At 43.9% G+C, this 13,053-nt stretch overlaps 1 protein-coding gene across 1 annotated transcript in view; it reads left to right on the top strand.

Annotated features, from left to right (window-relative positions):
- The first annotated feature begins 638 nt into the window (after positions 1-638).
- PPARGC1A (PPARG coactivator 1 alpha) overlaps positions 639-13,053 on the top strand; it is a 383,797-nt gene continuing 371,382 nt past the window's right edge. Inside the window, exon 1 of the mRNA XM_076336037.1 lies at positions 639-1,044. Within this exon, the coding sequence (XP_076192152.1) occupies positions 958-1,044 (87 nt within the window). The 5' untranslated portion in view covers positions 639-957. The remainder of the gene's footprint in view (positions 1,045-13,053) is intronic.

The following is a 13,053-nucleotide window of genomic DNA, read 5'->3' as shown; positions in this document are numbered from 1 at the left end:
CGTTGCCGGTGCCACTTCTGTGATCACTGACACGCTTAAAAAAAAAAAAAAAAAAATTATTCCGGTTTTCTCCCGCTCCTTGAAAACGGGGTGCTGAGGAAAATGCCCCCCCAAAAAAGGAAAGAGCGGGGCAAATTGTACCTGACGGATGGGGACTCGCTGACGGCTCTGAGGCGAAGTTTCCCGCGGACGGGAGGGAGGGACGGAAGCGGCGGCTGGAGGCGGTGCCCCGCCCCCTCCCTCTCAGGCGCCCGCCGGGGGGCGGCCCGGGCCGGGCTGCGGTGCTGGGGTCACGCCTGTTTCCCCACATCCCTCGCCGGCCTCGGGTCGTACGCTGGAAAAGGGAGCTCCAACTTTTCAGGCACGGTGCGGCACGGCTGGGCTGGGCTCGGCGTGGGGCGGGGCGGGGCGGGGCGGGGGAGGCCGGGCCGCGGCCGGGGGAGGGCGGGCCCGCCCGCGGCGGCGCTGCCCCGGCGCGGCGGGGGAGGACGCGCGTCGCCACTTGCCCGCTCCTTCCCCGCCGCGGTGCAGTCGCAGGTCCTGCAAGCGCGCCCTCGTTTCGTTGCGCGGGCTGCGCTGCCGAGCAGGGACGGGGGTGGGTGGGGATGGAGAGGTCGCTTGGCGCTGGTGATTCAGTGCCGGGCTCTGTAGCACAGCCTGTCCCCGGCGGCGGCGGCGGCGGCAGCGGAGTGAGCGCGCGCACGTGACGCCGGCTCCGGCTCCTCAGTGCCGCCACAAACAGACGCGCAGACACACACGCGTTCTCCTCTCCTCTATCCAGCCTCCTCGCTGCCGCTCGCTCCCTCTCGCACGAACCGCGCAAGCCGCCGCCAGGGCAAAGCTGTCGGCACGCTCCGCGGTGGCAGCACCAGCAGCGGCGACAGCAGCGATCGCGCAAGAGGCAAGAGTTTGCGAAGGCTGCTGCGTGCCTTCCCGAAGAGGTTTTGCGCCCAGAGGATGGCTGGCTGCGGGCTGTCAGAAGACGCTTGCTTCTCCTCCTTCTTTTACAACTGCACCTCCTCCTGGGAGACCTCCTACAACCAGGTAAGAGGTGGCCGGTGCTGCGAGGCGCGCTCGCCGCCGCTGCGCCCGCCGGGCTCCTCGGGGGAGGCGAAGGTGGTGCCTGCGCGTGCAGGAAGGGGCTGGAAGTGTTTCTGTTCAGCATGTGTGGGGGCAATCAGCCGAGGAAAGCAATGAGGGAACACAGCCTTTTTCCGTGTGCCTTTCAGCCCCCTTCCCTCCGCCCCTCCCGTGAGGAAGAGGAGCGGGAGGAGGGCTGAGGAGCGGGAGCCGTAGCGCGCCGGAGGGCTGTGCGTTACCCGGGAGCAACTCGGGGCACAAGAAGGCAACTCGAGCGAAGCGTCTCCGAGCCTCCCCCTCGGCTGCGCTCGCTGCCGTCCTCCGCGCATCGAGGGCCTCCGCTGAGGGCAGCCAGACGAGTTTGCCGGGGCGGGGGGAGGAGGCGTGCGAGTGGCAGGCTCGGTGCGAGAGGACCCCCGCACACCCGTTCCCCTCTCCCTCAGAAATGGCCGCATATGCGTTCAACCTCGTAATTACGGATCCTGCCTAGGTGGAAATAGTTCGGCTTACCCGTCTCTTCTGATTCAGCCCCCCACCCCCCTCCACGTACTTAACTTTGATGACTGTGCAATGCAGAGCGCGCAGCCAGATAACGCCGGTTCCTCCGGCCGGGTCGGTCTCTCCCGCCCGCGCCGTGGCTCGGGCCGCCGGGGGTGGCCGGCGAGGTGGTGAGGGAGAGTGGGGAGAAACCAGAAATCGCGCCTCAGAGGTAGAGAGCTATTCTGGGAGCCTCCAAACCGTCTTTAATTAAATAACTGTTGTAGTCTGCTGCCCCCGCTGCTTGTTTGGTGAAAGTCTACAGGCAACTGTCGTTTATAAACTACATCGGTGCGTGTGAGTGCGTGCGTGTGGAAGGGGGTTTCTGGTGCTGGCGTGACAGGAAAAGTTGGGCAGCGGGTGGAAGCGGCCTGCGGAGCAGGGGAAAGGCACCCCCGAGCTGTGGAGGCGGCGGTGCCCGCGCGGGGGCGGGAGAACCGCCCGCGGCCCCTGAGGCGGCGAGGGGCTCCGGGGGGGGCGGGGGGTGTCGCCTCCTCGCTCCCTCCCTGCGGGGGGCAGAGCCCGCTGAGCTCATGGAAAAACGCTCGGTCCACAGCCCCGGTTTCCAGGAAACTGAAATCCCCAAACTAGCAGTTAACAGTTTAAGGTTACACCTCACAGCGAGGGATCGAGAAACCGCGCGCTCCTCCCTGCCTCCACGAGTTAATAACACTGAGCGGCGAGGAGCGGGGCTCCTCCTCCGGCAGTAGCCGGGCGGCCGGCGGAGTTCGGGGGTCGGTCCGTCGCAGTGGGGCCCTGGAGCCCTGGCAGCCGGGTCGTCCCTTGAAGCAGACGAATAAATACAGATCTCTGGTGTCCCGGGTGCGAGCGGACACTTGCCGAGCCCACCTCGGAAGGCGCCTCGTGCTGGGTAAAGCTGCCTGCCGAGTTTGCCGCCCCAGTCGGGGGAGAGCCTTCCCGGCAGGGAACAAGTCAGGCTCGCTTGCGCTAAGGAGGGGGGGGGGTTCGTGTGGGGAACAGACACACACGGGCACGTATCAACCCCAGAACCACTGTTAATTGCTGTCTCCCGAGTGCGCTGGAGCCCCTCTGGCTCGATGAAGTCGTCAGGTGTCGCCGGTGGCCCGGTGCCTGGCGGGGCGGGAGGGCGGCAGGTGCGCCGGGGGTGGCGGCCGTTAGCGGGTCCGTAACGGCCACCGCCGGCTGGCGGCTGACAGGACCGGGCAGGGCGCCGCCTGAGAGCCGCCACTCGGGGCGGGGCGGCGGGGGCTGCCCGAATTCACGGTCCTGGTCCTAAGCAGCACGGCGTGCCCGACTGCCCAGGCGTGGCTGCGGCGTAAGTTTGCTCAGTGCTTACCGCGAGCGGCGGCTTGGAGCGGACGGTGCTACTGAGCCCGTGCTGCTGTGTGTTTCTCTGCACATACGAGTGCACACGCGGGTGCCGGTGTGTTTATATGCGCAGAGAACGTACATTATTATCCTGCTAAATACGAGTCCACGCAAGTAACTGAGATTTAAGAGGGTCTTATGCCTGGTATAAAAGGCAGGCAGTCATACGAAGACTCCTTTGAAACCATCAGAGGAGGAAAATGGTTAGGAACGCAGACAATAAAATCAGGTTTAAACCAGTTTCTTTATCTAAAGTTAGTTTCATTCTGTAGCGAAACAGTTCCGTGAAAAAATGGCATTGTGAAATGATAGGTTCCCTTACATTTCTTTTCAGGAGAGCAAGCCCGTATCACAATGGAAGCTGGGAGAATTACTGACAAATCCAGAGTTGATCTGTTCTAAATACCAATGTTGAACTGTATCTAAGGGAAAACGGGGGAGATAATTCAGGATGCAGAAGGTCTATTTATAGAAGGACTACATAAACTGTAGGATATATACACAAAGTTAAATTAAATATGCGTGATTAGGAAAGGAGTTTAAAAGGAGAAGGTGTAATCATTATATAGCATTACAACAGGAACAGATGAGCTTGCAAGACTTTCCAGGGTAAAGATGAGAAGAATTTTTAAGATACATATTCTTTCTGGTGCTCAAGGCTCCTTTCTATTTTCATCTTTTGCGTAGCATTTACATCAGTCAAATTCACCAGCTAAGGATTAGCAGTAGATGTTAGTCTGAATATGAAATCAAAATGAATATGGGATTTTGCCGCAAATAGATTTTTCTTACAAGTTTTAACACTTAAAAAGGCAGAGTTGGCTTAAATTTGACAGTCAGCCATATTTGTGTTTGTTTGTTTTTACCTGAATTGCATCCAAAAAAAAAAAAAAGCTTGCAAACCATTTCTTCTTGCTAAATATAGCAATGTAGCTGAAATAGAATTTGTTTTGTATACTCTGTTTAAAACAAAACAGCAAACAGAAAAACTTTAAAACAAAGTGCTGAGATGAGAAGATGGGTTGACTACTGGAAGAATAGTTTTTTATTCCTAGATCAATATGATGTGCTCTTAACATCTAGTACAAGGTAAAAGGATCCCTTGTATAATATCAATAGTGGTTCAGCCATAGCTTACTAAAAGAATCTTTTCCCGGCATCTCAAGACTTTAATGAGAGTATAAGTAATCAAAATAAGACTTAATAGTGGAACCAGTCAGGTTAAAGAGAACAGTGATTTCTTCTAGAATCATAATATACTATCTGACAGTTTTGAAGGCAGAGATAGGACATTTGCTTTATAATTCAGGAAGGTTGAGAGATGCGTTTCAACTTCCATATTTTTAATGCATTATTGCAATTCATTTTTAAGCACAAGATTATATGCGGGATTTGTTGGTAATATTCTTGGAAGGAACTTTTCCATTGGATATTAAATTCCAAAGTGCATCACAGAAAAGCTTGTGTCGGAAAAATTATGTCTAGAAACTTTATGACGTCTGTTTTGAATCCATTTCTGAGACAGTCTTCCAGAAAATAAGGCTCTATAATAGTTACAAATAAGACTTTGCATTATTAAGGAGAACTCCAAAAAGATTGACTATTCTCCTGAAGTTTGCTATCTCTTTTTACAGTTATTTTAGTACAGGGACTTAACTATTATGCTAAATTCTAGATTAGATAAACTTGTAGACTTAAATCATGAGAACAATGAATTGTGGTTGCATAAACTTACCTGTGTTGTCTTGCCAATGTGTGTGAACCTGAGGTGAAGGAATATCGAGCAGATTTCCTGTTGATTCATTTTGTGATCTGCGTTTTTAGACTGTCAATAAACATTCTACTTTCAGTTCTTTATTTTGTGAATATGTGTTTGCTGGAAAATTCCCGAGTGTATCTTCTGGCTTACTGAAATTCTCTTTACATCTATTTCTTAATTAGTAGTCATGAGGAAAGAACAGCTATTTCTAAGTACTGCAAAGGGGGTATTCAGCCTTGCAAGAGCAGTAATATTCTTGGGCATAACCTGTCCATGCTGAACTGGCAGCATTATTTATATTAATTATTTTTCACTCTCCAGTCCAGAACTGGATACGTTGTTGTGTTACTAATCTATGTGGTTGGGAAGTGCTTGAAAATCATTTGAAATGTAGTTCACGAATTAAATCCTGTGACTAAGGTGTAAATCTGGATACTTATTTTAATTCGACCTCAAGAAAATCCCTGCAGTATAGAAGTAAAATGGGAGTATGCTGTCTGATTACTGACATTATTTCCAAGATTGTTCCCTGCAACACTCAGCTGAGGGCTTGTAACCTGGCACCATCTCTCTGTCCTGTGTTTTCAAACATGGCCGTACTTTATACATCATACTTTGACAGAATGTATTCTGTAGATATAAGTAAGTCAGTGAAAGATTAAGCTAAGAGCCAGCTTTGTGGCTTGGCTCTTCATCTTTACATAAGCAGGGACAAAAGTACTCCAATGCAGTCAGAGCTTTCTGCTAGTATTTTTGGGGTGCTGGGCTGAATGTAGTATATTGCTTTTATGCATTTTCTTCTTTTAACTATAGTAGGTCCAATGGCCATTTCTATTTTGGTCCATAGCCAGTGAGACTTTCTGACTTATTTTTGTTTCCATGGTTTCTGGATTTTTAATTTTTTTTTAAATTTGAATAGTAGAACTCAGAGTCTGTGCAGGTTTGGAAATATGTTAGATGAGTTCGTGTTAATGCACTGCACATGTATAGCATACACTAAGTATGTATGCGTATGAGGATGTTGAATGAGCGATACTATATAAAACTGCACAAGATTGGGCAGTGCACTTTACGATTTTTGTAGACCTTTTTCTTTAATGGAAGAAGACTCAGTCGATAATTGTACATTATTTGGCTGTGAAAACCAATGGAATAAAACCATCATTCAACTTCAGTTATGTTTTAGCAAAGCCTGTAACATCTTTGCAAATTACAAGGACACTGTCAAAACTGAATTAGTTAAGAAAAAGCAGCAATCCTGGTTTAGTATTAACAGAAGAGACTTGGTAATTAAAAAAAAAAAGTTAATCTTGGATTTGAAATTTTCTTGACTTTTCTATATCCAAGGGGTGTTGTATGCTGGTGCACAAAGCTGGGAAAATGGAACACTGTAAAAATGAAAGTGAAACTGAAGAGACCTATTTTCTTGGCATCCCAGCAACAGATAAACAGTAGGATACTGAGGAAGATGTAGTTTAATAAAACAGGTAATAGACTTTAAAAAAAAGTAGTTAAATGTGATTCTCTTTCTTTCAGAGATCGATGCCTTAATTGGTCATTCAACACAGTAACTTTGGAAAGTTTCAGTGACCGGTAGTGAATGCTACCATTTGTTTTCAAGGGTTGTCTGCCATTGCATCGCCTTTAGAGAGTAGATTTCAAAACTTATTTTCTGTCCACTTCCTGTGTTGTTATTCTGGTTGTTGTTTAATAAACCTATCCACAGTCTGGATGAAGAAACAGTGTATTCTGATGGCAGTCTCATCTGGCAAAAAACCCACAGTTTAAACTGGGTACAAACCATTTCCTCATGCCCCAGAGCAAAACAGCTAAATAGTGGTACAGTAGAGCACAATAACGTGAGTTTAAAGCACATGCAGAAATGGGCAAGCTGTTATTTTTGTATCTTAGTTTAGAAGAAAAGCTTATGTGCAAATTGTAAGTTACAGTTATGGCTGTGATGAACTAATGCATTTTAGCGCTTTATACAAAAGACAGGATTTTCAAAAATACAGTTGTGTTCAGGAGAAAATGTCAGTAGTTCTAGCAATGTGTTCTGTAGGAAGAGGGGCAGGGAGTTCTTAGCTGGTCAAATGTTCGTGTGGTCTAAGCAGAAATGTAAAAGTGCAGGGTTTGCATTGGAATGAGAATGGGGTCATCCACCCTTTGTACTCATCATCAGGGAAGCAGAACCTTCTTCCAGAGAGACCATAGGAAATCAATGAGTACACTTTGCTAGTGTAGAGATAAATGTGTACTGCAGAAGGGTATTAAATATAAAAGGGCAGCAGTAAAATGATTTACTACATGAAGCAGTGGAACTTTCTTTTGGTCACCTAAAAGGCAATTTTCGATTTTTGATAACATAATTGTATTTTTTTAATACTAATAACTGAAAAAAGCTGGCAAATAAACTATTTTACAGGGTTTTGAGGTACATAATATAAGCTAGGAGAGGCTTGTTTACAAATGGCAGCTTATTTACAAATATATACCTGGTTTTGAACATATTATCCGGCATTTATCATTTAGATTATAATAATCTGATCTGATTTATCAAAAGTTAATGGGTTTTTTAATGTTTTTTCCTGAGGCAGTGTGAATGCTGGCGATCCAGTTTGTCTCACCGTGACCAGAAGGTATCACTGAGGGATACCAGCACAACGGATGCACATAGGAGAGAACCTGACGTACATTTAGGTGTAGAGGCTTAATGAAATGTGGAAGAGCAGGTGCACAGTCCTAATGTGTTGGTGGTTTTTTTATTTCCTCTGATGTGTGTGTTTGCTGTGTGAACAAATCTCCTTGTACGTTTAAAACCTATAGGACTGTAAAATTGCTAAAAAGGACAGAGAACCAATACTTTTACAATATTTTTTTGTCTTAGGCTCTGTGTTCTTTACAAGTGGCAACTGAGATTCCCCTTCTGCTAAGTAGCTGTGTGTTACTCTCTCTACTCTAAAGGTAAAATTAAGGTGAAGAGAGATTAATAGCAGAGTGACCCTTGCTCTGGATGTGGCACTTGTGACACCGTGGTCCTAATTTTGGAAGGAGAAATTGGACATTCTTGGTTCCATATGAACTCACTGGGACCTGAAATGATGAGAGGTGTGTCTAGACTAGCACTTTTCTTGGGAGCAGGAGTTTGCGGCATTCATCCCGACTCTGCTGTACTTTGGTTAGTGTTGTAGATCGGTCTTGTTGCAAATGAACGGAATTGCTTTTGGATAGAACTGAACTGGGGGATGCGTTCCGTAGTGCATTTGAGCTACAAATTGACATTCAACATTCAACTAATGAGATGAGACCAGAGTTAAATAATAAGTTAAATAATAATAAGTTAAATAATCAAACAAACCACACCCTGAAGTGCGTGGTGCGAAGCATACAGTGTGGACGTCAGATCCTCAGCACCAGCTGTCTGGCTGTTCCAGTCTTACAGTTCTGTATTACTTGCTTGCGTAGACAGCCTCTGCACATAGTTCAGTTTACCTAGCAGGGAGCACATGAAAGCCCATATTTGGGAAGCTAGTTGGAGACTCATGGGTAGGATGATCACCTGACATGCATGCTTATGTTGCAGTCATAAGACCATTATTCTTTCCCTCAAAAAGGGGTAGTTTGTGTTGGCATGAAAAGGTTTGTTTGATCACTTGTAAGATAACACGAGTGAGTAAGAGGCATTGGTACTTTGGCTCACAAAAGCCCTCCACATTTTTAACCCATTTTATTATTTGCAAGAGTAATTTACTTCCTAATGTTAACAATGAGTGATTATGATTCCGTACTTCCGTTTACAGCATAAATTAGCATTTTGTTTTCCATTACAGCTTTTGAATGAGGAATTATAATGTATAATTTGCTGCAAATAGATGTTATCATCTCTTTGGATGTGAACAACCACATAAACTTGAGCAAATGATAAAAATGGAATCAATTACTTCTCAAATGAAAGTAGTTTACAAACCTTCACATACACAATGGCAATAGTAGCTGGTTATTGTAACAAATAATTAGGTTTTTTTTTAAAACAACATTTATTGAATTCCTTTCAGGGAGGCTGTCTAAATTCTGATGATTTTTCTACATACCGGTTTGCGCGTATGTTTATTTCTGATCCTCTAAAACTCTGACCATAAAGCCACCGCCTACATCACCTCCTGTCAACCTGAATTCACCAGCCTTTTTCTCACAGTCTTCCCTGGTAACCCCATTGCATCCATCCATTCTGTATGCAGTATAAGCCCCGGTTGGACATACTGTTCTTGATTGCCCCCATCTTCTGTCTTACCCTTACTTAAAAATACAAATCAAAGTCCATACTTTGTCTCATTTAGATTTTAGACTTCTTGTTGTCCTTTTAAAGCCTTTGCATAATTTAGTGTTTCCCTGTTTACTGTTACCACCACCTCTTTCTGTTTACGACTGATGCTAGATTTGATGCTTGCTGGGTTGCTTCTCCTAACCAGCACTTTTTTGTTATCCTCACACTTTTCCCTTTTAGTTAGTGAAGTCATGAGCCTGTTCAGGAAGATCATGTAAGCTTTCCTCTACCTGGTCTCTTGAAAGCCATTGTTGCCTAATTATTAAAAATGGATAAACTTATTTTGTGCTTGGAAAACTATGGAACAAGCTGACCAAAACCCAGTCATCACCCTGACTGCTGCGTTCCACTGTATTAATCTGTTGCTTGTTTCTTTAGGTTGGTGTCTGCTGCTATACTTTGATCAGTCTGTAGATCAGATAAACAATGGCTTTTTATTCTTCTAATAATTAAAAAAACCCTAATGATGTCTTTTCTCATTTGCTCCACTCTGACAAACATTACAAATGAAGTAATTGGGGGGGTGGGGTGGGGAGGGTGGAGAATGATAAAATGGGAATAGCATAACTTGCAATTCAGGGTGCTGTATTCAGCCTTAGAGCCTTCTTTTGAGACCATGGAGCTGATTGCTTAGGACGGAGCTTTCTCGTAATTCTATTTTTGAGGCATCTGTTGGTTGTGAAAATTTACTTGTTTTCTCATTTTGACTAAAGGTCTGTTTGTTTGGTTTCGGGTTTTTTTTTTTTTAACTTTCTGAACCAACTGTCTTGGGCTGGGGCAGGAGGTGAATGTTATGGCACTGCGTATTTGCAGTGAGGCTTTTTGAAGCTTAGAATGGCCGTCTGTTGTAGTAATGATTCCTGACAGGCTGCTGGAACTTGGTTTTAGAAATGTGTACACGGCCTCATAAAACATATCCACAGTCGTCAGGGGGCCCCTGGACTGAGCGATTTACAGTGTCAGAGGTGTATTTGGATTGTAAAAACTCACTCCAACAAGATAACTCACTTCAAGCATTTGTTTTCAAATTTTTTTCTTGAGTCAAACAGCACATTGTGACTTGATGTATCTGCTAAACTTTGACTTTTTATTCATGAAGCTTCTTATTATATCTGCCTGCTACCTCTATAGGCTCATAGTTTGCTTAGGCCTTGATCCAGCAGACCCATTAATTGCTCAGCTGTAAACACTTGAAGTCAAGGGAACTGCTTACAGGTTTAAAATGAGTGTGTGGTGTGTTGGATTGGGGCCTTAGACAGCTATATCTTAAGGACAGAGAACTTTGCTTCCTTCTTGTTTGTCAAGTACTTGCCGTACTTTCAGTACATTAGAAGGTAATTATGGCAGTGGGAGCAAGAAAGCGATGAGGAGATCAAGGAAACCTGGTAATGTTTACAGTGTTGTTCACTGGCAGTTCAGTCTCTTTCTTTGTTAAATGGATTTGCAAATAAAAGATGATTCCGCTTCCTCTCCCAAGCAAAAAGCCTTGTGTTGAAATGAATAGGTAGTGCATTAAAATGCAAAATTATGTGCAGTGACAGAAAGCTATGCATGAAAGATACTTAAGGACAAGAAACTCCTTTTGGATCATAAGCAAGGTTTAAAAAAAGAAAAAGGAAAAAAAAAAAAGATGGCTGAAAACGTGTAATGGTAAAAAAAAAAAAAGATTGTAAGTAGGACATGCACACACTTAAATATTTAAGCCATGTGAAACAATGAGTAAATGAACTACTGACCAAAGAAATTAGCAGAACAAAAATAAGGTTGCATTTCTAGCCTTTTTTACTTTCATCCAAAAGACTGTTAATTGCTGGAGGATTAAAATAATTCATAATTCAAGGATAGAAAGTGATAACAGTGTGCAGAAGCTTGGATGCTCCAGCTATACAAGAAACAGTGAAAGGAATACTTTTCTCTTTGTGTGATGTCAAAGCCAAAAGAAGGGGGGGGGGGAAAGAGGGGGAGGGGGTTGTGGCTCTTTGATGTCACTTTCAGAATAAAAGTAATGCTGTAAAAGAAATAGCATAATCTTTTTCTATTTATCTAAGTCCTTTTTTTTTTTTAAAGAGTTAGGGCAGCATTGTTAATTGATTTTTCTGACACTCATAATAACAGTTGTATTAAAAATAATTTACAAAGGATTTCCCCCCCCCCCCCCAGAAGCTGAGCCCTGCAGAATCTGTTGTAGAAAAGTGGGTAGAGAGTGGATTATTGTACATCACTGTTCTCACATAATTATAATCTGCTTGATTGGTAAAATGCGTGTTGTGCTTTTGCATTGTCCATTTTCAACCAGTGGTGTCTTTCCAATAAGATTTGCTGGTTTAGTAGTAATAGCATCAGGATATCTCATGCCCTTTCAGTATAAATAAAGGTTGTCCTAACAGCTGCTCAGATTGTGCTGGCATAGTATCCGTCTTTGCTGGAGTGCCAGTTTTTGGCTAGAGTATTTTAACACACTGGAGCTTTTCTCTGGTTACCAATGGTTGAATCATTTCCAGCTGTGAAAACAGATGTGTGGCTTTTTTGGGAAGTAAAGTTAATTAGGGGAGGTTTATGAATTGGTTCTTTTTTTTTTTAATATGGGGTTAGAGGATGCCTTTAGAAGAGAAATAGTTTTTTATGAGCATGAAGTTGGACAGATTATCAACACACACGGCATTATAAGTAAAATTTTGGGCATACCCGTGACAAAAAGAGCCTGCCCATTGCCTCATTACCTCCTAAACCTACCAAGTTAAAAATGAAAAGAAGAAATACTTACTATTTAAATTGATAACTAATAAAGTTGAGACAAAACTGGCAAATAAAAGTGACTAGTTTATCTTAGTGCTTATTGTGTATTAATATTGCTATTTGGCCATTTTGTAAGGCAGCTCACAGTCTTTTCAAATCTGTATGGGCCAACACTTCACACGTCTCATTAAATTTTTTGTTTTCTTCATCTTTGGCTTTTGTCTTTGAAAGGAATTATCTAGGTGAAAACTCTGGGAAATATTTGCCATGTTTCAGACATTCTTTTCCCTTTTGTGTATAGCATAGTGATTTGTACCTTTAACATTGATGTCTGTCTATTTTTGAGTCTGCTGGTAGGCACAACACAGTTGTTAGGGAAAAGGGAACTTCGTGTGTGAAGAAACTCTTAGTTTTGTGATTTCTTTTTTACACTTTTTGTTCTTGATTGTTACATAAAATGAATGGCAAAGGATGGGGGGAAAAAAACCCGCAGCAGCAACTTGTTTAATTTTTGTTACTCTTGTTGCAAATAAGTGTCATATGGAATGGAAAGTGATTTGTTAGAGCATCCTGAAACAAGGAAGTTGTTCCTTGTGCACATTGTGTGTATGCTAGGGCTGTATAGTGTATTGGACACTAAAACCCCAGGTGTACAGAAGTGTCTCTAGAATTATCACTAAACCTTCATGTCTAAATGAACTCTAAACTCACTGAGCAGCATTCAACTTTTCTAAGACTACTACAACTGTAAGCTAGCAATGCAAACATGAAAAAGATTGTTTACGCATGTAAACAATGTGTTTGTATGCATGTATTTTGCATTTTTTTTCTGTGGGAAAAAAAGGAGTGTTTGGAAAGATCATGGAGAGACTATTACAAAAAAAAACCCAAAAAACAAAACAAAAAAAACAACAAAAAACCCCCCAAACCAACAAAAAACTTGTGGAGGTCACAAACATATGTATCCATGAAACCACTGAACTTTTCTTCTCCAATGAGTAGATTGAACTATCCTGTCAACCGTAGGACATACTTGGTGCTTTGGATGCATTCCCTCTTAGAGACTTTTGATGAAAAGCTTTGCATGTTTGGAAGAATATGTTGCTTATCTGGGATTTGCAGAGAATGAAGAGATGATGTACTTCTCCCTTTTTAAAAGCACAGGAAGCTGGGCAGTGGTTTTGGGTGTTTTCTGTAAGGGGCATTGCCCGCTACTTAAGCAGAATGACTATCTGCTTTTGGATTAGTAGTTGCCCAGGATGAAGAA

This window comes from Aptenodytes patagonicus, chromosome 4 (assembly GCF_965638725.1).
Source record: "Aptenodytes patagonicus chromosome 4, bAptPat1.pri.cur, whole genome shotgun sequence".
Taxonomy (NCBI): Eukaryota; Metazoa; Chordata; class Aves; order Sphenisciformes; family Spheniscidae; genus Aptenodytes; species Aptenodytes patagonicus.
This window is presented reverse-complemented; position numbering and strand designations above follow the sequence as displayed.